Source organism: Fusarium pseudograminearum, chromosome 1, assembly GCF_000303195.2.
Source record: "Fusarium pseudograminearum CS3096 chromosome 1, whole genome shotgun sequence".
Classification (NCBI taxonomy): Eukaryota; Fungi; Ascomycota; class Sordariomycetes; order Hypocreales; family Nectriaceae; genus Fusarium; species Fusarium pseudograminearum.
In genome coordinates, this window is record NC_031951.1 from 9,637,610 (window position 1) to 9,658,887 (window position 21,278).

At 48.5% G+C, this 21,278-nt stretch overlaps 9 protein-coding genes across 9 annotated transcripts, besides 1 other annotated feature; 4 read left to right on the plus strand and 5 right to left on the minus strand.

Moving 5' to 3' along the window:
- Nucleotides 1–572: 572 nt before the first annotated feature.
- FPSE_03908 (uncharacterized protein) lies at nt 573–794 on the plus strand (the record flags this gene model as incomplete). Its single annotated transcript, XM_009257026.1, has 2 exons — nt 573–670; nt 764–794. The coding sequence occupies 2 exons, from the start codon at nt 573–575 to the stop codon at nt 792–794; spliced, it is 129 nt and encodes a 42-aa protein (XP_009255301.1).
- A 980-nt stretch (nt 795–1,774) lies between these two features.
- FPSE_03909 (uncharacterized protein) lies at nt 1,775–5,403 on the minus strand (the record flags this gene model as incomplete). The annotated part of the gene is made up of 3 exons (XM_009257027.1): nt 1,775–3,161; nt 3,220–5,335; nt 5,385–5,403. 3 exons carry the CDS (start codon nt 5,401–5,403, stop codon nt 1,775–1,777), a joined length of 3,522 nt encoding a protein of 1,173 aa, XP_009255302.1.
- Nucleotides 4,342–4,426: a repeat region.
- Nucleotides 5,404–6,838: 1,435 nt separating the features above from the next.
- Nucleotides 6,839–7,040, plus strand: FPSE_03910 (uncharacterized protein; the record flags this gene model as incomplete). Its single annotated transcript, XM_009257028.1, has 2 exons — nt 6,839–6,942; nt 7,031–7,040. The coding sequence occupies 2 exons, from the start codon at nt 6,839–6,841 to the stop codon at nt 7,038–7,040; spliced, it is 114 nt and encodes a 37-aa protein (XP_009255303.1).
- Nucleotides 7,041–8,339: 1,299 nt separating this feature from the next.
- FPSE_03911 (uncharacterized protein) lies at nt 8,340–9,478 on the minus strand (the record flags this gene model as incomplete). The annotated part of the gene is made up of 3 exons (XM_009257029.1): nt 8,340–9,207; nt 9,277–9,311; nt 9,476–9,478. 3 exons carry the CDS (start codon nt 9,476–9,478, stop codon nt 8,340–8,342), a joined length of 906 nt encoding a protein of 301 aa, XP_009255304.1.
- Nucleotides 9,479–9,896: 418 nt separating this feature from the next.
- FPSE_03912 (uncharacterized protein) lies at nt 9,897–10,871 on the plus strand (the record flags this gene model as incomplete). The annotated part of the gene is made up of 2 exons (XM_009257030.1): nt 9,897–9,947; nt 10,068–10,871. 2 exons carry the CDS (start codon nt 9,897–9,899, stop codon nt 10,869–10,871), a joined length of 855 nt encoding a protein of 284 aa, XP_009255305.1.
- Nucleotides 10,872–10,917: 46 nt separating this feature from the next.
- On the minus strand, nt 10,918–11,757 carry FPSE_03913 (uncharacterized protein; the record flags this gene model as incomplete). Its single annotated transcript, XM_009257031.1, has 1 exon — nt 10,918–11,757. One exon carries the CDS (start codon nt 11,755–11,757, stop codon nt 10,918–10,920), a length of 840 nt encoding a protein of 279 aa, XP_009255306.1.
- A 1,069-nt stretch (nt 11,758–12,826) lies between these two features.
- Nucleotides 12,827–14,119, plus strand: FPSE_03914 (uncharacterized protein; the record flags this gene model as incomplete). Its single annotated transcript, XM_009257032.1, has 1 exon — nt 12,827–14,119. The coding sequence occupies one exon, from the start codon at nt 12,827–12,829 to the stop codon at nt 14,117–14,119; it is 1,293 nt and encodes a 430-aa protein (XP_009255307.1).
- A 180-nt stretch (nt 14,120–14,299) lies between these two features.
- FPSE_03915 (uncharacterized protein) lies at nt 14,300–15,605 on the minus strand (the record flags this gene model as incomplete). The annotated part of the gene is made up of 3 exons (XM_009257033.1): nt 14,300–15,188; nt 15,238–15,456; nt 15,508–15,605. 3 exons carry the CDS (start codon nt 15,603–15,605, stop codon nt 14,300–14,302), a joined length of 1,206 nt encoding a protein of 401 aa, XP_009255308.1.
- Nucleotides 15,606–16,942: 1,337 nt separating this feature from the next.
- Nucleotides 16,943–20,635, minus strand: FPSE_03916 (uncharacterized protein; the record flags this gene model as incomplete). Its single annotated transcript, XM_009257034.1, has 3 exons — nt 16,943–18,909; nt 18,969–20,155; nt 20,322–20,635. 3 exons carry the CDS (start codon nt 20,633–20,635, stop codon nt 16,943–16,945), a joined length of 3,468 nt encoding a protein of 1,155 aa, XP_009255309.1.
- Nucleotides 20,636–21,278: the final 643 nt, after the last annotated feature.

The following is a 21,278-nucleotide window of genomic DNA, read 5'->3' on the forward strand; positions in this document are numbered from 1 at the left end:
TCCCTGTACATGCTATGCAAGCATTTGCATGAATTAAACGGGCAAGCTAAAGCCAATCAAGACAGCGGGATGGCTGCGGGAAATCCGCTGATGGGGGACGTGCTTCTGTTTCGACATTAGCTTTTATTACAGAAGAAAGCCCTTGTTGGGCTGCCCAGGCTCGTAAATAGAATCAGGAGCGTGTGATATGGAGCGAGCATCAACCATGAATCCACTCTTTAACGTGCACGCTTTAGGCTGTTTCGTTGCTTCGACACAGACCAGGCGAAGAATTGCACGAATATTGATCAGCACAAGGTCTTGCGAGATATAATCAATGAGTTCGGGAAGAATAGAATCGATCGGGTTCAGATTTGGGGCTGTTTGCTGTCCTCGCATTGCCAGCTCAGCAACCCAACCCTCTTCGTATCGGACGGTATATAACTCCTGTATTAAGATGCAGATCAAACAGTCCAATGACGATGACGGTTCTGGGTATGGGCCCAACTGTGAGGAAAGGTGAATCCTCTGGAATAAGCGCCGCGGCTTACACGGCTCATCTCTTGGTCCTGAGTTGAGAGCGCATCATCACCATGTCTCCCAATCCTTCCTCTCAGTCTCAGCCTCAGCCTCAGCTTCCCCGTCTCCTCTTGTCAGATGTGACCCAGAAAAGAAGCATCGAAATCAGACGGTGCGTCCGAGACGGGAATAAAAGGTGGATTTATTGTCTCCTCTGTCGAATAGAAAGAGTCAATAGACTACTAGCTGTGAAACGTTTGAAAAGAAAGAAACGTGCACGGAGGTTGAAAGATTAATTAATCAAGGTGAAGTGCAGGAAGTCATGTCATAAGGAAAGAGGCTTCCTGCCTTGTTGCTAGCTTCTCCTACCCAGGCTTGGAAAAAAGTCGCCGAGACCCCCATGTTACCCAAAATGGCATAGCTCACGTTTCAGAGTCACATCAGTACGGGATCGCGCGTGTTGCAGGTCAGATTAAGGGCCACAAATCACGGACCAACCAAACATCGTGATTTTGGACCAAATAGACCAACTGGGAAGACCTGCTTCATCTTTTTCGCTTTCTTATTTTTTGTAATTAAAGACAAAGAAACAAACAACAAAATCTCATTTCAGATTCAGCTCATCATATTCACTAGGATCATCACGTCTCTGGAAACATCCAATGACTTGCATCACCTCATCTCCATGCTAACCTCTCCTGTACCTATGTCGTACTGTACTCATCCCGGCAATGCCGTATAACCCCCAGCTAGCACTGCCTACTACCTTTCATGCCCACTCCTTAGGTTACATAGGTCCAAAGGAAATTCGAATGTCGATGAACAATCAAATTAATAAAATCTGTGGTCCGGATGTACAAGATTAATGCTTCACCAAGAAACCTCACTGGACACTCATCGAGCTACCCAAGCAACCGAATGCCCCTTATCCAAAAAGCAACGTCGATTGTCACAGAGATGCTTGTTATTGTTCAAAGATTCGCCGGTTCATCATCTCATCCACAAAAAAGTCGGTAAACGAGTGTAGCCAGTTCTCTCCTAGAAGAGAGAGATTGTATGTAGTATTCATAACTCCCCGCTCAAAGCAAAAAGGCACAAAACAGAAAGAAAAAAAGGATATGGGAATCAAACGAGTGCGCTGCCTTCCATGCGCAAGTTATGTCCTTCTTTCCACCTCAAACATGTATAGACGTCTACTCTCAATGACCAGCAAACCATGGCCATACAATCACCAGACAGCCTCCTGCTACACAACCGCCCAAACAATGATAATACTTTAATCAGCAACTGCACTCTCGTCCGCCGCCTCCCCCTGCTTTGCTGCTGGGGGGATGCTAATGTTGGCACGAGACTTGTTCTGAGCGTCGACAAATCGCTCCCAATGCTCGGGGTCGCTTGCAGCCATGCATTTGAGTGCCACGTCTCTGTCTTCCTTGAAAGCCCTTACAGCACCCTTCGTCTTGACGAGTTCCAACAGCTCCCCACCAATATCTTCGGCCATCTCGGTAAGCATTCCCACATGCATAGGGTCGGAACCAATGTCGTCAATTGTGCTAAGCAGATCAATCTGCTCCTGTTTGAAGAAACCAGCACGGAACCGATGACCAGCACGAAGAATACGACCTTCTTCCTCGACCAATATCTTGGCCATAGAATTGGATCTTGAGAGTGGCTTGCCTGCGCGGATTTCGCCCTCGTCCTCGTTGTCTGACAGAGCCAATGCAGAATCCTCCAGAGGTAGAATTGTAGGCAGTTCCTCGATGCCCTTAGTCCCAGCACGTGGACGTCTTGGAGGTGTCGCATCCTCGCGCGTGTCTGGATACTCATCCTCGAACCGTTTGATGATACCTTGTAGAGTGTCGTCTAAGAAGATCAACCTACGCAAGTTGTGCTCATCGTCAGAGTGGGCCCTCGCCTTGATCAGTGCTGGCTGAAGGCGTTGTCGAATCTTGCGGGCGCCCATCAACAAGTGTTTCGACATATCCTTGGCCTTTCCTCCTGTTGACAGATTCGCTGGCGGTGTCGCTGCTGTACTTGTTGCCCCGTTCTCGATGTCACGAATGAACTCGCCGGACTGTCTTCTTGACTCGTCGCCTCGGTTCTTCAAGCAGCAAGCAAGTGCCTTGACCACGCCAGTACCTCCAATGACATAGTCTTCATCAGGCGCAGAGCTGTTGTCATCTTCGCTGTCGTCCTGATCCATCACGTCGTGTCCGACAAGATGTGCGAGGACATCAGGATAAAGTGGCAGCTTAGTATCACCAGCCTCAAGATTGTTCTCGGCAAGTGTCGACGCCATGACCGCGCCAGCGTCGGCATCGGGAAGTCGCTCCATGTTACGCAAGCAATAGGCAACAACTTGCTTGGCCATGGCTTTGACAATCTCACCTGAATGTTCACTGGGTACTTCAATATCCACGCAGATGAGACTCTTAGACACGCGGGCTGCAGCAAGCAGAGATGCGTAAAGTGCGCAAGCTTCTTCTTGTGCTTCTTCCGTTCTCGCGTCGGCAAGCTTGACAATCTCGGCATTGTTGGTGATGTTGATGTGCGCTAGCGTTTGCACTTCGGGGAGCACTTCCACGATTGCAATCGCTTGTTCTGGTGTCATCGCAGCGTCTTCCAGATGCATACGCTTCAGAACCTTCATTTTGGGTAGATATCTAAATTTGGTCAGTATACACGTGTCGACAATATTGACAGTATAAATCAAGTACATACCTCCTGAGCAGACCGACAGCACTGGGGGTTGACTGGAACAAAGCTGGGTTTTGTGACAAATCAAAGAACCGCAGGTTGGGTAGCTTGACCATCACAGGTAATATCTTGCAAAGCGCTGAAGGTGTTAAGTTACAGCCAGCCATACCCAGACCCCACAAAGTTGTGTCATTGTTGATTGCTGTAGCCAGAGCTTCAGTGTGTTGGCTGAGATCATTGCCGCCCAAATCTAGACCCTCGCAATGACCTTCGCTGAGGAACCTGACGACGTGTTTCATACCGTCTGCATTGATCTCGTTGTGCGACAAACCAAGTCGTCTTACACCACATTGTATTAAGCCATCAATGACCGAACCAAGTTGCTCCATGGTCAAGTCTGCCTGGCCAAGGTTGACCAACTCGAGCGTTGATCCTCCCAGACGCTCACCCAAAGCCTTGGAAAAAATGTTCGATATACTTCGGGGTACTTGCACTCCATTGTTTGGTGATCCGTTTGCTGGGGTTTGGGGTTGACGCGGGAATTGGATTTGAGAGAGGTCAAGAAATTTGAGTGACCGGCATAGGTAGATGAAAAGCGAAAGATACTTCCATCCGTCGGGGCCAATCTTGTTGTTTTTCAAGACTAGACGCTCCACGACCCCTCCCTGATCTTCTTCTTCGTCAAGTTTGTGCTTCCGCCGTCTTATGGCAGGTCGCCTGGCCGCTAGGAGACCAGCCAGAATAACTCGCAGGCCCTCATCACCCAAGCCACTGTTCTCCAATAGTACCTCCCTGACAGGAACAATTGCCAGATAGTCGCCCAGGGTGACTAGGTCCGGCAGTTGCAGCCAGTAATCAGTGAGGTCAAGCTTGTTGACTGTGCCAGTCGAGGCTGTATAGTTATTTGTATCAGTGAGTTGCTCCGTGATCTTCTTAAGAATCGGCGTTTCGCGTAGCTGACAACATCTGCGGTACACTCGAACAGGATTCGTCGTAGGTGCCGTCTGAGGCTTGGCAGTCTGAGGCTTGGCAGTCTGAGAAGCATTGGGAGCCTTGGCAGTAGTAGGAGGCGTTCCTGTCGTGTCCGAATCATCACTACTGTCGTAATGAATTTCCATAGGGATAGATCCGTTGGCTTCTGCAAGTTTCCGCTTCTTTTCTTTTCTGGCCTTGCGTTCTTCCTCGCTCTTCTTCTTTTTGTCCTTCTTCTTAGTATTTTCTTCCTTTTTCTCTGGGAGGGGAGTAGCACTGCCGTTTGTCGTGTCTTCAGTCTGCTGAGGAGCCTCGATCTCTTCCTTTTGGGGCTCCTGAGGAGGCGTCTCCTCTGTTTTCTTTACTTCTCCGTTGGTTTCTTTCTGCTCTTCGACAACCTTTGGGTTCTTGAGAGCCTCTCCTTCGCCTTTCTCGGTCGACTTCTTTTTCTGTGTCTTGTCGGTTGTTCTAGGCAAGTGCGAGTCGCCTTCAGCATATCTGGGTTGTGGCGCAATCTCGACATCTACACAGAACGCAACCCTTCTTAGTTTGGCACAGGAGAGCTCTTGTATAGGGCATCTTTCGCGATTCTGGTCAACATTCAAAACTACCCTGTCGACAAGGCCATGGCCAAGCTTTCCACTTTGTGTAAGGGCACCGCCGTTGGAAGACGAGAGCCGGCGGAACATACCCAAGAAGCCGGGTTGGCCACTCTTGGGTGGGGCAGGTATATAAGGACCATCACCCTCTGGCTTCGCGGCATGCGGCAGAACGGCGTTTTTCGTATGTGTCAGTTTTGGTGGGAGAGGATCTTGCGAAGGAGCCGGCGACGATTCTGGTATAGGAGCTGGCGAAGGAGGACCGGCGGTTGGTGGTGTGCCAGAGGAAGAGAATTTGGCGGATATATTGGAGAACCATGAATTGCGACGGTGGGGTGAAGTACCGGGAGGGGGTTGTTTGTCTATGGAATTCGAGCGCGCTATCCGTTTAGTAGCGGCAGAGCCGTTCGGTGTCGTTGCCTGGCCATTATGTGAGGTGTTTGAGTCTGCGGAAGCATTATCTGTAGGAGCCAAAGCCGGTGATTTTGGTCTCGAGTTTGCGCCTGGAATTTGTCGTGGGAGAGCAGCTGAGGGAGTTTTGGTCGGAGGCGAATTTCTAGTTGTTTTATCTGTCTGTGGTGTTAGCTCTGGATCTCGGTCTACCGCATCACAACAAACGGCGCGGTGCGCATCTCATGGTGAAGCGATTGAGCGCGAGTGGCGATTTGGAAACATGCCTTTGGAAGCACCATGGGTCATCCAGCTGACATCAACGCCATGAACCTGCTCCATACTGGGCGGGGAGCCACAACGGCAGGTAGAGACTCGAGCGGGTATAACGGCGGTAACGATAATATTATTGTATACAGATTAAACAGTGTTGCAGTCGGTCAGAGGAGAAGAGGAAGTGAGTAAAGAAAGAGGAGAGAAGCAGCCAGAAAGATAATGATTAGTGAGGTGGTGTTGGGATGTGGATGGCTAGCGAATCCTGGAGACGAGCTTGGTGGGCTGGATGAGGTATAGTCGACAATAAGATAGAGAGCTAGACAAGGTTAAGGTACCTGGTAGTCTGGATATGCGCAATACCGAGAACGGATTATAAAGTACAGGTACTTTGAGTGGGCTTGATCTGGACTATGTTGGAGCGGTCTCGGCCTGATATGGAACAATGACGATGGGCGATGAAGGTGGACGAGGTACGGTAAGTAGTATGGAATTGAGAGGATAGCAGAATGGATTATTTAGATATAGTAGTTAGCAGTGGACGGGGACAATCATGACATATTTACGATCCAATAGCGGGGTACAGGTTTGTCACGAGCTGTTGAGTAAAAGGCACAGTCGACCACATCATGATACAGAAATTCTACTCACCAACAAGGAGGGAATTGGATTTCATCTATTCGCAGCAAAAGTGATTAAGTACTAGGAGGCGAGAGTGGCCGACCAACTGGAGGAAGTGTAATTACTGTGCTATGCTGCTGACCAAGAACTAAAAAGGCCAAACCTTGCCTGCTGATCAAGGATGACAGCCCTGACAAATAAGTCATGTCGGATTCAGGGTCCGACAAAGATCTTGGGCGTCGCACGAACTATAAGGTCCAGTGAGTGATACAGTCCAAACAGCACTTTATTTCCAAGACTTTCTCGAGGCGAATCTCGGGTCTAGTTTGTGATGCAACAGTGAGATGAGGCGAGTTTGTATGTGTCTGTAGTACCTACTAACTGAACGGATAAAAGAGGCTTTCCAGATCTGAGGGGAAGAAACAACCGCCCCATCGCGTAGCCGGTCGGATATGTCCCATGTCCCCTACATGCTATGTACCTGTACTTGATCATGTACCGAACCGACTGGAGCTTGTCTAGCACCCCCAGTTTTATCGGGGCCCGCCCTGGGCCAACCCGGGCACGGAACTTGAGCCATCAAAATAAACGTCAGTGCATACACGGGACATTTGTAGTATTAAAGCAAAATACGCAAATATGCGCAAGCGAGAATGAATGAACTTAGTTCGTGGAAGGATTCCCCTATTCTCTTTACTCCATGGTATTGAAAGCCCGTGGAGGCTTGATACACGTATAGTATATAATAACAGGTTCAATATATGCATCGCACAAAGCAGAGATCAACAATGGTCGGTGCAACAGTCGATGGTGCAAATCCCCTCGGCTCAGTCCATGATGAGCAAAGCACAAACAAACTACGTTACGTCACAGCCCTCTTACAAACTGACAGGTGCGTTACTCGAGAGTAAAATGATGCGCTTTGTTCCCGAGTAAAGGAGTCTAAAACTGTCAAAGTCATTCACTGTAAATCTAAAAAGAGGGCCCTGAATGGTGTAATTCTTGGCAGACGATGTCATCGCACAACAATATTTTTAGAGGACAGCACAAGCACAATATCGAAGCCGATGCCGAGATTGGCCCCTGGTCTGCGCCGAGACATATGTACAATAAGAACCCTTATTATTATCCAACGTGGGTCTTTTTCTTCGCTCATTCATCAGTCCCGTCTTCAAAGCAGAGTCCATCTCGTAGGATGTATCCGATCTTCATTTTACTCGATTGCATCATTCGCTCTCGCTCAAATACCCACCGGGTCCATCTGATTCGGAGAAACAGCTCGACGGTTTGATAATGTTACGTCGGGTCTCCTTTCCTATTGCACGAGCCACCTCACTTTGTCCGAAATCATCACCAGCCGCATCATAGCTAATAACTGACTAGGTCCTCGGCCGCGGGTTCAAGACATTGTCCGTTGAGTCGAGGCGCGAGCGACACTACTAAAATTATGGGTTCCGCGGAGTCAACTGGCTATGGATTTTCTCGAAATACCCATCAGCCCGCTGTTTTTTTTTTTTTCCCTTTCCACCTTGAATCCGTCAGGGTCCTACTTGTTCCATTATATCATCTCCACAACATTCCCATTTTCCGAAGAAAAGAACTTCTAAGTTCCGGATTACCGGATTTTCATGTCCGATCACGGTAAACAGTCAAAATGGTTCCTGCCAGTAACACTGGATATCAATAGCTGAAATGCTCTGCATATGGGTAGGAGGTTGATAGGTAATCCGGGATGAACCTAGTTGCATCTTTGTATGTAGACTTGCCGCCACACAAGCCTAACAGAAATTGACTTTCAACCGTTTCCACGATGACGGGACACATCTTTTAGCTGATTTTTGTTCACGCAGGTTGCCACTGATATTTTCAAAAAAGCCTTAGATGTTAATAACTCGGAGGTTTCCCCCAGCAGAGTTGTTGAGAGTTGTGATGCTTGTCTGAACTATGACGTTCTGAGTGACAGTATATTTCAAATGAACATACCCTATACCAAATGACAAGCCAAAAGTTCAGCTTCTACCAAAATGGGAATTCATCACGGACCTGATACGCTAGGCCGAGATAAGTAAAGTCAATCTCGTCTTTTCACGCACACACACAAATGGCAAGAAACATTGGAGTAATGAGATGCCGTTTCACCAGAACTATGGAATTTGGCTGGAAGGTATCTTTTTGGTAATTCATTCATATGGTCCTTTTTATGGACCGTCCCTTTCCTCGAAACTCCAAACCCAATGCAAAGGCCAACAATCCTCAAATGCCCGTGACCCAATGAGATAAAGCAACTTTTTAATCCCGCTGCATGATCTCCTGGATGCGCTCCTGGACACGCTTCTCCTTCTCCTCCTTTGTGAGCTTCTTGCTCTTGTACTTCTGGGAGATCTCCTTCCACTCCTCCTTGGTCTTCTTGGGAGCGTCGCTCTCGGCCTTCTTGAAGGGGTCCTCACGGATGGCGGCGTGGGCCTCGGTGTAGAGATCCTCAAGACCCTCAGCCTCAACGTCGTCGTCGACGTACTTCTGGAACTGACTGCGGAAACGCTCCTCATCGTCATCGGCGAGGGTCTCCATGTACTCAGCGACGTGGCCACCGAAGATGTAGTTTCGGAGGGTGTCGGCGTCGAGCTCCTTGGTCTCCATGTCGTAACCGGGGAATCGCTTCTCGGAGTGGGGGACGAGGATACCACCATCAGAGGCACCCTTCATGGCACCAAAGACACGGGCACCGGTGGAGGTTCGCTTCAGACCAACGTCAAGGAAGACCTTGAAGGGGCGGCGCTCACCATCATCGGTCTCGGCGGCCTCGGTGAGCTTGTACTCACCATCGGCCTCCTCAACACCGGCGAAGTCCTCGTCGAGGCCGAGCTTCTTGAGGGCACGGCGGGCGACGAGAAGACCGGTAGCGTAAGCAGCGGCCCAGTTGGTGAGACCGTGCTCGATACCGTAAGCCTTGAGCTCGTGAGCGTAGGCGGAGATGAAGACCTTGTCACCGGAGATCTCAGAGGTGACGATCTGGCAGATGATGTCCTTGTTGGTGAAGCGGACAACCAGGCGGTACTTGGGGGCGTTGTACTTGTTCTTGGCCTGGGTGATGAGGCGCTTTCGGGCGTAGTAATCGGTCTTGCCCTGCTGGCGGCGCTTGTACTTAGTCTGGTAGCGACTGAAAAATTGTTAGCATTCCTTCTCGAGAGAGATAGCCAAAGCGGGAAACAGTATAAAAAAAACTCACCTGTAGTACGCGCTATTCTTGACCAACTTGAAAGGCTGTCAAAAATCCCCGAGTCAGCAATTTGCGCTTCAGATTTGCTCTTGTTCCGAAGCATCTTGCGGTGACTCTTCCAAGAGCAATTGGCATTTCTGCCGAAAAATGAAAAACATCAAGGAAGTTCCTTTGCAAGGACACTCCCCTGCGATAGGCCTCAACTTACCATCTTGACGGTATTGGCTCAACGACGACTTGGGTGTTGAAGTTTCGGAGTTGATGCGAGAGGAATAATCTGTAAAAGCCTGGCTTTGGTGGGGGATTCATATAGCCCTAATCGCCTAAAAGAGTTTAGACCGTCTCTTTTTGCCGCCTTTGAGTATCTGGACCTGGGTTGGGGACGAGGGAGCATCATCGCATCACGTGGTCACGCTTTATCTTATCTCCCCCAGAGTTGCCCAAGTCAAATGGGGGGATCTACCGAGGCTCGTCGGATGCCCCCAGGCCTCGGTGGAGTCGTTTTGGATGTATATTTCGAGGACATCTTGAGAGTTGTTGAATGGTTTAGTTTATACAATATTCCGTCTCAATCTTATAGTTTGATTGCACACTTGTTTGATTATACTTTAAGCCTGAATAAGATCATAATGTCTGAGAGCAAGCCAAAGGTTCTTCTGTTCGATATTGGTGGTGTTTGTGTAAGTGATTCAAGAGACGCGCGCTGACTTCAACTCTTGCCATTCGATATCGGCGTTTCTTACCCTTTTATGATAAATTTTGACCGAAACCAATTGTATTGATCTCACTGACCCCTCTAGGTTGTATCACCTTTTCAAGCCATCCTAGATTATGAGTTGAGTTTGGGTATTCCCCCAGGATGGGTCAACTACTCGATATCTCGAACCGCTCCAAACGGCTTCTGGCACCGATTGGAGAAGGGTGAAATACCCATGGACGAATCATTCTTCAAGGGGTTCAGTCAAGACCTTCATGATCCCACTAGATGGGATGCCTTCTACAAAAGAGAGCAGAGCAAAGACCCCAACCTTTCACAAGAAGCACCACCGGTCCCTGCTATCGACGCAGAATGGCTGTTCAATGAGATGATGACTGTATCCAACAGTCCAGACCCCTGGATGTACCCGGCATTGAAGAAGCTCAAAGAGAACGGCCAATTCATCCTAGCAGCCTTAAGCAACACTGTTATCTTCCCACCTGGTCACAAGCTTCACCTCGATCATTTCTTCGACGAACCTGTACGACAAATATTCGATGTCTTTGTTTCATCCGCTCATGTTGGAATCCGCAAACCCGATCCGGCTATGTATCAGCTTGCACTTACCAGAGTAGACGAGTTTGCCAAGACCAACGCACAGTCACCTCGCGGCAGGGATCGAGACTGGAGCACTGGCGTTAAGCCAGACGAAGTTGCTTTTCTTGACGACATTGGGGAGAACCTGAAGGCAGCTCGAAAACAGGGGCTAAGAACGATCAAGGTGAACCTTGGTAGGGCGTTTGAGGCCGTTGACGAGCTTGAGCGTGTTACTGGGCTGAAGCTCGCTGGCGATCACCCAAGGATACCTGTCGAGGCCAAAATCAGAAAAGTCAAAGCCAAGATGTGAACCATGGAGCAAGATCAAGTATACTTGGTATTGCTGTAATACTACATCAGGCCTTTCTGGCGATATAAACATAGACAGTATCGGACTCCTCAACCTTGCAATCTATTGCAGCGTTGTTCCATTCTTCTTTGAAATACTCTCTGCCCTTGAATCTTAGTTCGTCCGTGATAATGGAGGCCGTAAGAGGCCCGTTGACAACATAGTCAAACTGCTCATCAGCCTGATCCACGCTGAAATACCTCGATCCGAAGCCCATGGCCTTCTCCAAGTTTTGGATTTCCTCGATTATGAATCCCTGGTTCTTGAGTATGTCGCTGAATGATTCCTTTGACTTGATCCAACTCCGGTTCGCGGGGAACGACATGCCCAGACGTTGAGCTACTTTCTCCAACAGAAGGCCTGCGCGGAGATTGTACTCGTGGGTTATGTCGATAGCGACCCTTCCACCGGGCTTGAGGTATTTACGCCAATGCGCAACAACCTTTTCGGGTTCGTCAAACAGAACAAACGCACTTGAGCAGATGACAAGGTCGAATTTGCCCTCTGTTACATGCGAACAGTCTGTCAGATCAGTGACATTGTGCCGAACAAGCTTGATACGGCGAGCCAGAAGCTCATCCTGATTCAGTTTATTGCGTGCTTCAGCAAGCATTGCTTCAGTGATATCGACGCCGATGACGAGTCCATCATCGCCAACGCGATCCGCTGCAATGACAGCTTCTAGACCAGTTCCGCAGGCTAGATCGAGAATAAGATCGCCTTGATGAACAGGGACAAGTTCCATAAAGCGTCTGCTATAGTCCGGATGCCACGAATCTTCATAGTTACTGGCGCGCTCAGTATACATGCGCTGAGCAGCATCAATTTGACTTTCAGGTAAAGACATGATGAAAAGGCGTAGACAATGACAGTGAATAGCCAATGTTGAGATGTGATGGAAGAAACGAGTTGATAAATTATTGATGAGAGATATACGTCAATTAACCTCTACAGATTCCGTCACTCGGCTTGTTGTTCGACCAAGGGCAGTTGATCAGCTGTTTCGTCTTTCTTGATTGGCTCATTTTCCCTTATAGTTCCTTGGTAGTCTAAGTCATCTATGACTGTTGACTCTGAATCGACGAATCTCTGCCATATCCAAACCATCAAAATCTTGAATGAGATGTTCAAGGGAAAAGTAAAGACCCTTGCTTAGCATCTCAGAAAATGCGATACCATCAAAGCGTAGCCCCTGCTCGCGACGGCCCGCGAACGTGGCTGTGATGGTGTGACACCTCTAGTAAATCTGCTGAAGACCAGGTAAGTGAATCTGCCAATGATATTAAGTGCATATTCTAGGCTGACCCAATACTGAATAGTTATGCCTGGAAGCGCCTTTGGGTCTCTCATGATCCAAATGATGCGGCCAACAAGAGGGGCGCAGAGGTTTCGAGACCAGGGTGTACCAACACACCTTGGGATGCCACACTGACACGAGTCCAAAGTCCCATGTCCATGGAAAATGACTCAGTCCCAATTGACTGTTAATATCTGGACACATAGAATGAAGCATCACAAATGCCCCTGCCGTGTCTTAATCAAGATCATATTTAGAAACGCGAGGAAGTGGGAAGGGAGCATTCGGCATGGATTCATCAGGCTATCAGAGACGGAAGGAACTATCTATATATCCTCATGCCTTCTACCTCTCAACCATCTTTCTGTCTGCCAATACTACATCACACCACCTCTGTCTGAACATGCCCCACCCGGCTGAAGTCCTACGACCGTATTCATGGCCATAGCCTCCAAGACGTACATGTAGGAGGCCTTCCAAGACGACACTGCCTCTTCTGGCGCTTAACGATACGATAATCTGGCTATATATCGTTATGAACTACGCCTTCAGCATCATGTTGGCATAGAAACTATCCATTATCTCTTCTATCTACGACATATCGACATCTAGGCTCAGGATGATTCCTATCACTGCAACTACCACCTCCAAGGCAGGCTGGCCGACTACTTCATCCGCTCTCCGGGATTTGCTCAATATCGACAATGGAAACAATATGAAATGCCATGGTCAGTGCCAATCTGGCAAAAATCCTGGCAAGCGATGCGGAATCGCCATTAGCAAAATCAACTCCAAGAAGATTGCTAGTTTGTTAGATCAGATCGTTGATCATGGGAGCTTCTGTACTTCCGAGTCTTTACTTAGCGAAATGGCCTTATTGATCATGTGTCCGAGATTCCATCGAAACCAAGCATCTAAGCGCCTATCATTATGGGAGACAGTTCTGAAGCCATTCAAAACAGTGGCCTTCAAGAAGGAAGACGAAGATGACTCTCTTGCAACTCATAAAGAGGATGTCTCGGAGTCTCTAGATACGGATATGGTGGAAGTCAAGCATGAAGTTCTTTCTAAGAACGAAAAGAACGAAAAGTCAATATCGAAAATCACAAATTACCATACATCTCAACCGATACCATCTACACCAACCAAGCCCTCTATCAGCTCCACTCCTTCCACCCCATCTAAGCTATCACTTCCCAAGGTCTTCACTCCCAAACACGAGTTTGAAGATTTTGGACCTGCTTGGACCGTCATCGAAATAAACAAAGACATACGAAAACTTCTCCTTCGCCCCTTGTTAGATACCGAGAAAAAGTCGGATGGATTCATCTATGCTTATCTTTTCCCCGAGACATACCGCGATGCCAACCCCCATATCAAAATTGGATACGCCCACGATGTTGAAAAGCGTATGAAGGATTGGAGAGCCCAATGCGGATACGACTCCAAAGTTATTTGCCAGTTTACAGCTGAGCACTATGTCAAGGTCGAAAAGCTTGTGCACCGCCAACTTCGGAATCAGCGAAAGCGAGAGAAAGAATGCCCAACTTGTCATGTTTCGCACCAAGAGTGGTTCAAAACCAAATCTACAACTGCGTCCAAGAATATCATGATGTGGACAAGCTGGATGAGACAGAAGCCGTACGATGACGATGGAAACCTTAAAGAGAAGTGGCGCACGAGGATTGAGGGCCTTGACATGACTGACCCAAGCTGCTGGGAGCTGCTTACTGAGGGAGTCTTTGACGACGATGAAGATGAGTCGGAGCTTTCTGAAGGCGATAGCTTCGCTTGGTCAAATAACGATGAGTCCGAGTTTTCTGAGGATGACGCTCTTGAAGATTTAGACAACAATGTGCCCGAGATTACTCTCACTGGTGATAGATGTAGGGGTAAGGAGTCGCTGCGATGATGATATTGGGAGAGATGGTTTGAATATTATATGATTTATGTGGCGATGGTTGGCGTTTCTATGGGTCGTTTTGACATCTTCTCATATTTGTTTTCGAGATTACATGATACCCTGCAATTCACTTGATCGACCTGAACTGCTTATTTCTGTTGATAGTCTGTGTTTTAAACTATGGAAACCTCAAGATGTAGTAGTCCATGGCATTTCCTCCAAGAGGCCTACAAACCATCTCGGCTTTGCTCCATGGTGAGATATGTCTCCATTTAACTCATCTGACGATGCATCCCCCATTTGACGACCTTGAGTCTTGGCTTCGAACCAGTATTTCAGCCACTGCACCTCCTTTGCGACCATAGCGATACTGCTAACACCACCTCCACTTTCTTCTTCACGTATAGCATCAACAAAATTGCTTATCTCCTTCTTACGTAGATCTTCCGCTTTCTTAAAACGTGCTATCATCTGACCCAGTACAGCACTCAAATCTAATGTCTGTCGAGCGGACTCAACATCCCACTCAGGAGTTTCAATGAGAAGCAGTCGTGATGCTTGTAACATGACATAAAGAGCTTGATCGACAGTAAGCATTGAACAACGCAGAACCATTTGAACAGGCAGCCCTAAAAGAAGTTCGAAAAAGGATTGCATAGCTTCAAGGCAATTGCGCAGACATATCAAAAGATAATAAAACTGAGCTACACCCTCGTCTGGATGACATGCCACTATAATTGCTGGCTCATACAACCGCACAAGGAGATACAAGCGATGTAACTCGAATATCTGGCTGTGACTTGCGAGATTGGGATATGCAACTGATTCTGACAAGCGACTTAGATCAGAGTGGAAGCGTCTACCAGTTCCTTCTAGAAGGAAAGCAAAAGGTCTGGAGAGTGTACGTTCATACGGATCACCAAACCCTTCTGAGAGTCTCTCGCTCATCTGAATCAGATGGACCATGTGCTCTGCTACAGAATCGGACGGTGAGGCGTGGGTCTCGCTAAAGGATTTGAGGCAGCCGTTTATATAAAGTGTCTGCAGAGGATTTGTGCGTGATTGTCTCGTTGAGAGACTGTATTGTATCAGCTACGCATCTAGCAGCTGTTGAGTCGAGTACTTACATTGACAACACACAGTATATGCCAAGGAGAGTGCGTTTCTTCTCTATTGAATCTGCGTCTTCTTTTGGATCCAGTACTGCTATACCCGAGTCTTCAGTATCGATATGAGGACCAGAAGACAGTGAAGTATCTCGTGTAATTCCCAGGCTATGCGCATATCCCAGCCCAAGGTATGTCAAGTTGACGGCTTGGCTGTTATCAATATGGCATTTATGTGCCCTGTGTACCATATCAGTATTGACTTGGTCACTATTAGAAGCAAAGAATTACCAAGCAACCATGACCAGTATACCTTGAAGTATATCCAGAGTTTTGTCTTCTTCGACAAGTGTTCTATAACCCAGGTAAGTAAGCACATTGCGCTTCATTTTGATGATTTTGGGTTCTGATAGTGGCGCAGCAACTAGCATGACAGCTCGAAGCAGGAATGGGTTTCCTTTATATAGAGATTCTGCCGTGGCACCGCTGCGGATTAGCACAAAAGGAAATTGAGAGGTGTACTCTTGACGGAAAATATTTAGTATCTGGGTTGCTTGTGGCCATGAGAGGCCGAATAGAGGCTGAAGAGTTTCCGGTGTTTTTGAATTTGTGTTTTGAGTGTGTTCTGTGATTTTCCTAGGCTCTGGCGTTTGTTGGTTGTCATTTGGATCTGCTCAATATGAGTAAAGGTTTGTATCATCGACATATACAAGAACTGCACCATCTGGAGTAGCGACCACGTCTTGTGGCTTTTCGATAAACCTGCAGAGTCTCAGCGTAAGTTGCATATATTACGTGAAGCACCCGCGATCTTACTCTTTGCTCTGATGAGTCCTTCGTGGTTTTCTCAGATTGCTCGTAGTCTGTGGCAGACACTCTTTCTCCAAAGCCTCGCACCTTGGTCAAGTTACTCTCGTGCCCAAAGACGTAAACGGCCCTTAGTTTGGGCGCTGTATTACCTATCGCAAATGGGTGTTTTCCGGTTGTCTTGTCGGAAATGACACTTGGCTTTGACTCTGACGCAAGAAGCGCAAGCTCGTAAGCGGCGTGGCGGGCTGGGCCCTCTCCCTGTCATGCTGGCGGCAGCAGAACCTCGATTAGATATAACGTCCAGACCACAGGTTTATGTCAATCGAGTATATACACATGCTACTATTGCTCGTTGGATATGGTGTTGGAGTAAATAATGTAACGTCCCTGACGCGTCTGGTTGATGCTACTAAATTACCCCGGACTAACGCTTGAAGCCTTTCCCTTTTGGAGGTATCTTGCTAAATTTATGTACAGTGCATTGCAGTAATAACTTCTCAAAAATACGGGAAACATGGAGATGACTTATTCTGCCTATCCAGAATAAAAATTAAAACGAGCTCGTTATGTATTATGTTGACAGACCCAGCACGTTTAATATATACAGATCTGTACTGTAGCCTAGATAGGTTGTAAACATCCATCATCTCCACATGCCCTCTTCCTTTTTCCTTTCCTTTTACCTCAGAACAGACAAGAGAAAACCCTCTCGTCTTCTATGTACCATGCAGTCCAAGGGACCTATCCCGAAACGCCGGGTGTTGTGTCAAATAAGTGGTATCTAATTGTAAAACGCATTCTTGCCAAGCTCGAGATAGCACTCCGTCTCCAAAACGCCTTGCGTGACCATAAAACACTAGAAATTTTTTGTCTCTCGAAAAGGATAATAACAATAGAGGCCTACGCCAGAAATATCTCAGTCGTCGTCATCATCCAGGATCTCAATGACATCTGGTACTGCTGACACGGCGGACGTGCTTGACTGCTTCCCAGCATTGCCGTTGACTGTATTTCTGGGTCGTGGCGCAGGCGTAGAATCATCATCTGTGTCGTCTGCGTCCAGTACTGGAGCCCATCTGCCATTAGCGGTCACAGTAATGCTCTTAGTCTGCATGTCACAGTTGCTGACTAAAGATTGACGCACTCCTGAGAAATACTCATCAATCCAGAGGCTGCCAGGTCGCGCATCAAGCGAGCAAATCGGACATTTCCAAACGTCCACCATCGAGGGCTCATCTCCCTTTTGCTGCGGACCCCCTCCCTTTTGTGGTGGCTTCGAAGGTCGGGTACGGAGCCATGTTTCCAAATCAAAACATTCGAGGTGTTTGCATTGCAAACCTCTAACAGGCTCCACAAACCTTGTCGCGGTGAAAGGATCAGCCAAAGAAATTGACAAGGTCTCGTCCTCGATAATGATGTCGTCCGAGTCTGATGGTCGCAAGCGACGCTGTATTTTCGCCATTGTTTCACCCGGGGGAAAGCGCCGTATTGATCTGACTATGTTACAGACGGCATCATGGCTGATCGTCTCTACTATTTCGATGGCCATGAAATACCTGTAACCCGGGGTCATGTTCTGGTTGCCCGGAGGATAGCTGAACCTAAGAAAGTTCTCGCCCTCGTGCAAGAAGTCAGTCAATTCCAACGGCTGGTCCTTGTTGAAGTGCTGTTTGCGGCGTATTTCTAGATGTTTCTTGTTCAGCTGAAAGAAGATGTGGCTCGGCCAGGATGTCGCTGTAACCACCCAATCCGATTCGGTAGGGGCTGGTTGTGTCTCGGGCTGCATGCACATGCGTAGTCGATAGCGGTAGGACCCTTCAGAATAGTAGCAAAATGGAAGACCAGTTCCCTCGTTTTTCTTCGTGAGTCGTCGGATATAGTCTTCTGGCACAGTGAAAGGTAAAGACCGTAGGCCTATACTGGGCTCCAAGTGTATAGGCTCGTACACAAGCTGTTTGACAAATTGATAAAATCGATCTTTCCCTGGATGTGACGGAACGCGGCGAGGACTGCGCACATCAATCTGATGAAGACCAAGTCGGAGCGACTCTTGCCCATATGGGTTCGGGGGATACTCCGCCTCAGGCATATGTTGCACTGGCGGCACCGGCTGGCGAGAGCTATTGGCTGTGACTGGCACTTGGTATGGTACGGCTGGGGGGGCCGTCATTTGCGCTGCGTAGTTGAGGTTCTCTGACGCAGACGCGCCGCGTGGCGGACTTGTTGGTGGATATACTGGTAGATGCCGTGGAGACTGCACTGCCTGAGTATGATGAGGGTACGTCATCTGTGCCAGACCTCTGACTTGTTGGAATCCCGGTGAATGAGGATGCATCGGCGGACTATGGGCGTTTGTGCCATGAGCGCTGGGAAACCCTGGAGATGGAAAAGCGGGGGGTGGAAAAGCAAAGGAGCTGGCTCGTCTTTGTGGCAGCAAGTTGTTTGGAGGCAGAACGGGAGTTCGCACCTGGCCATTTGATTGCAGCGCCCGGGTTTGTTGCAACATCACTGGCGAACCAGCGCTTGACGACCTTGGTAGAGGATGAATCTGCGCGAGAGGAGACTGGTTGCTAGGAGCCGGAAGAGGCGGAACCGCCTGGGTTTCCGTCTGAATATGGAGATGGTTTGGTCGTCGCGCGCCTTGAAGACTTCTGCTACCTTGCGGAAGGGCTTGGTTAATGGGCATCGGGCTTGTCGCACCAGGGCCACCTGTAGAAACTCTAGCAGCCAAGGCATCAAAGTTAGGCAAAGAAACAGGCGGAGCCGTTGTGTTTGCGGCATGAGATGAAACGGTTGTTGCAAGTGGTGACCGGGCTGCTGGCTGTTGCCAGTTTTGCTCGATCATAGGAGAGTTTTGACTGACAACAGGAGACGATATCGTATCTATCCGCCATGATGGTCAGTAAATCATCGATATGCAAGGAGGTAGTTGAATAACATACTGGGTGGGATTTTTGGCTGCGATGCCAAAATAACCTGTCTGTACCTCATTGCCACCGCTTCTCGTCGAATCCTCAGGGTTTCATGGCGCTCGCCACGCGCTTCATATGTGATTTCGTCAAGCCGGTCCTGTTCGTAGATTTCGTTCATCGCATGTGCGGCAGGCCCGTCATTTACGCTAAGCGTCCTGCGACTCATTGTAAACAGCATACACTGTAACCCGCGGGGCCGACACTGTAGTATGTGTATCATTTCATATGCAAGCAACGGGTACTTTCGGGTCTGGACACTTTGCAAGAGAACGTGCCAATGTTGTATCATCCGAATAAGAAAGGCAGATATTTCTGCGGCCGAAGTTGTATGTGGAAATACCCGAGAGAACTCAGCGATGGAAGTAGGAAAATTGGCAAACCACTGAAGGTGAACAGCCGACATATTGTCGTTTCTCCTCACAATGGTTTGGATTATCTCGAAAGCACGATCTAGGGTGTTAGGGGCCATTAAGCCGTCGAAGAGATGATGAACAGGCTCCTTGTTCAAGGTCCAAGCGCAAAGAGCCTGGTGAAGAGCGACGTAGAAGAAATCCTCATTCTGACATGCTTCGCCCAAAATCCTATATCTGGGTTTTTCAACATTGTCGTTGAGGAGCCCGGCATGACTGACGTACTCTACGCGACGCTCAATACTTTTGAACCAATCCCGGCATAGTTTTTGATTGAATGTTAACTCTGGACTCGATCTTCCTTGTACACGAGGGCGCTTATCCCTGTGCTCGCTGGGCTCGCTGTCAACAGATGGCCTTGAACGAACTCTCGGGTTTAGTCGTGATGGCTCGGCTGAACTGTGCTGTACGTTGCCGGCGCCGAACCATACATTCGATCTTTGAAGGGGCTGCGCAGCCGTTGTTGGGTTGGCAGCTGCAGATGAAGTTGCTATTTCTGCGTTACGGGCTTGTCGAGGAAAAGAGCTCTCGGCTTGCGCAAAGGCGGCTTGCGCATTGTTCAGTTGGTTGGGGTTGGTCGCGACGTGTGTTAGGTCGCCTTGTCTCATGTTACTATTAGAAACTGGCCACCCGGGCCCTGCAGTCTCTACGTGAGCGCTTGAATCGGGATTTGCAGAGTCAACTTGATTCGAGCCATTCGGGCTCGGCGCATCGGTCAGGGCCGGAGAGGGTAGGACGGTTGGAGCTCTATTTTGCAGAGTTAGCGACGTTGGTGAACGATGCGCAAGGTCGGTGGCAATGTTGCTTCAAGTTGGCAACGGAAGGCTACGGATCGCGCAACCGATGCTTGGTTGCCTGGATCGAGAAACGCTGCGTATCAAAGAATGAAACGGGTAGAAATATCGTGACGTACCTCGTGGTTCCTCTGGTACCCGGTGGTTGTTCTGGTGATTGCACAGGTAGGATGTTGTCGCGTTCTACATCATTGTCGTTCTGGGTCGGGGGAGCCGTGTCAGACGCCTTTCTCTTTTTGTTCCGCTTCCGGGAATTGCTGGGCGCTACTGGAGCTGCTGGCCTAGGGTTGGTGACTATGGACGACCCCCTGGTCATCCATGAATGAGTGCGACCACCAAGAAAGGTATTCAGAGTTGCGTTGGATGAAGCAATCTGAAGAGGATCAGGAACAGAAACAGTCTTTGACTGGTTTTGTTTTGATCTTTGTGGCATTTCACAGGTCGATGACGCGTGTTCTGGTATGCGAGTTGAGGATCACGATATAAAGGTAGTTGCTGTCAAAACCTGGGTGCAGACCACTTGGATCTTATGTATCATACTTGGGGATCATTCTTAACGTCGCCTTTTCTTGAATCAATAGCTGCAAGCTTGAGCATGATTCAGCGAAGGAGATGAGCAGTGTCAAATAGCGAGTCGTCGTATCAGTCACAGGTCATGTAACTGATCAGTACGTGAACGAATGGGTTGTGTCAGAATTGGGCGACGAGAGGCAAGAATCACCGCGTTGCACAAGTCAAAGAATACGACGATATGAAGGAGTGAAGCAGTTTAGCTAGACGCAAGATTTGATGAGCCAGAATATTGAGTAGTTGGTGAATCAACACACGATTGTTGTTGGTTGATGCGAGCGGAGAAACTTTGGCAGTGATTCAGCCAGGTACACCACACCTACCTAGGTACCTTAGTAGTTAAAATCCAAAAGTGCAGTTGCGCCCCAGTCCAAGCCCCAGCCCAATCGACAAAGAGATCTTGAAGCAAGGGCGTCGCAGCAAACAAAGGATAATGGGTAGGTAGGCAAATAAAGCACGGGCTGGCTTGCTCTGCAGTCAGCCGATAACTTAGCAGTTGGTGGCTT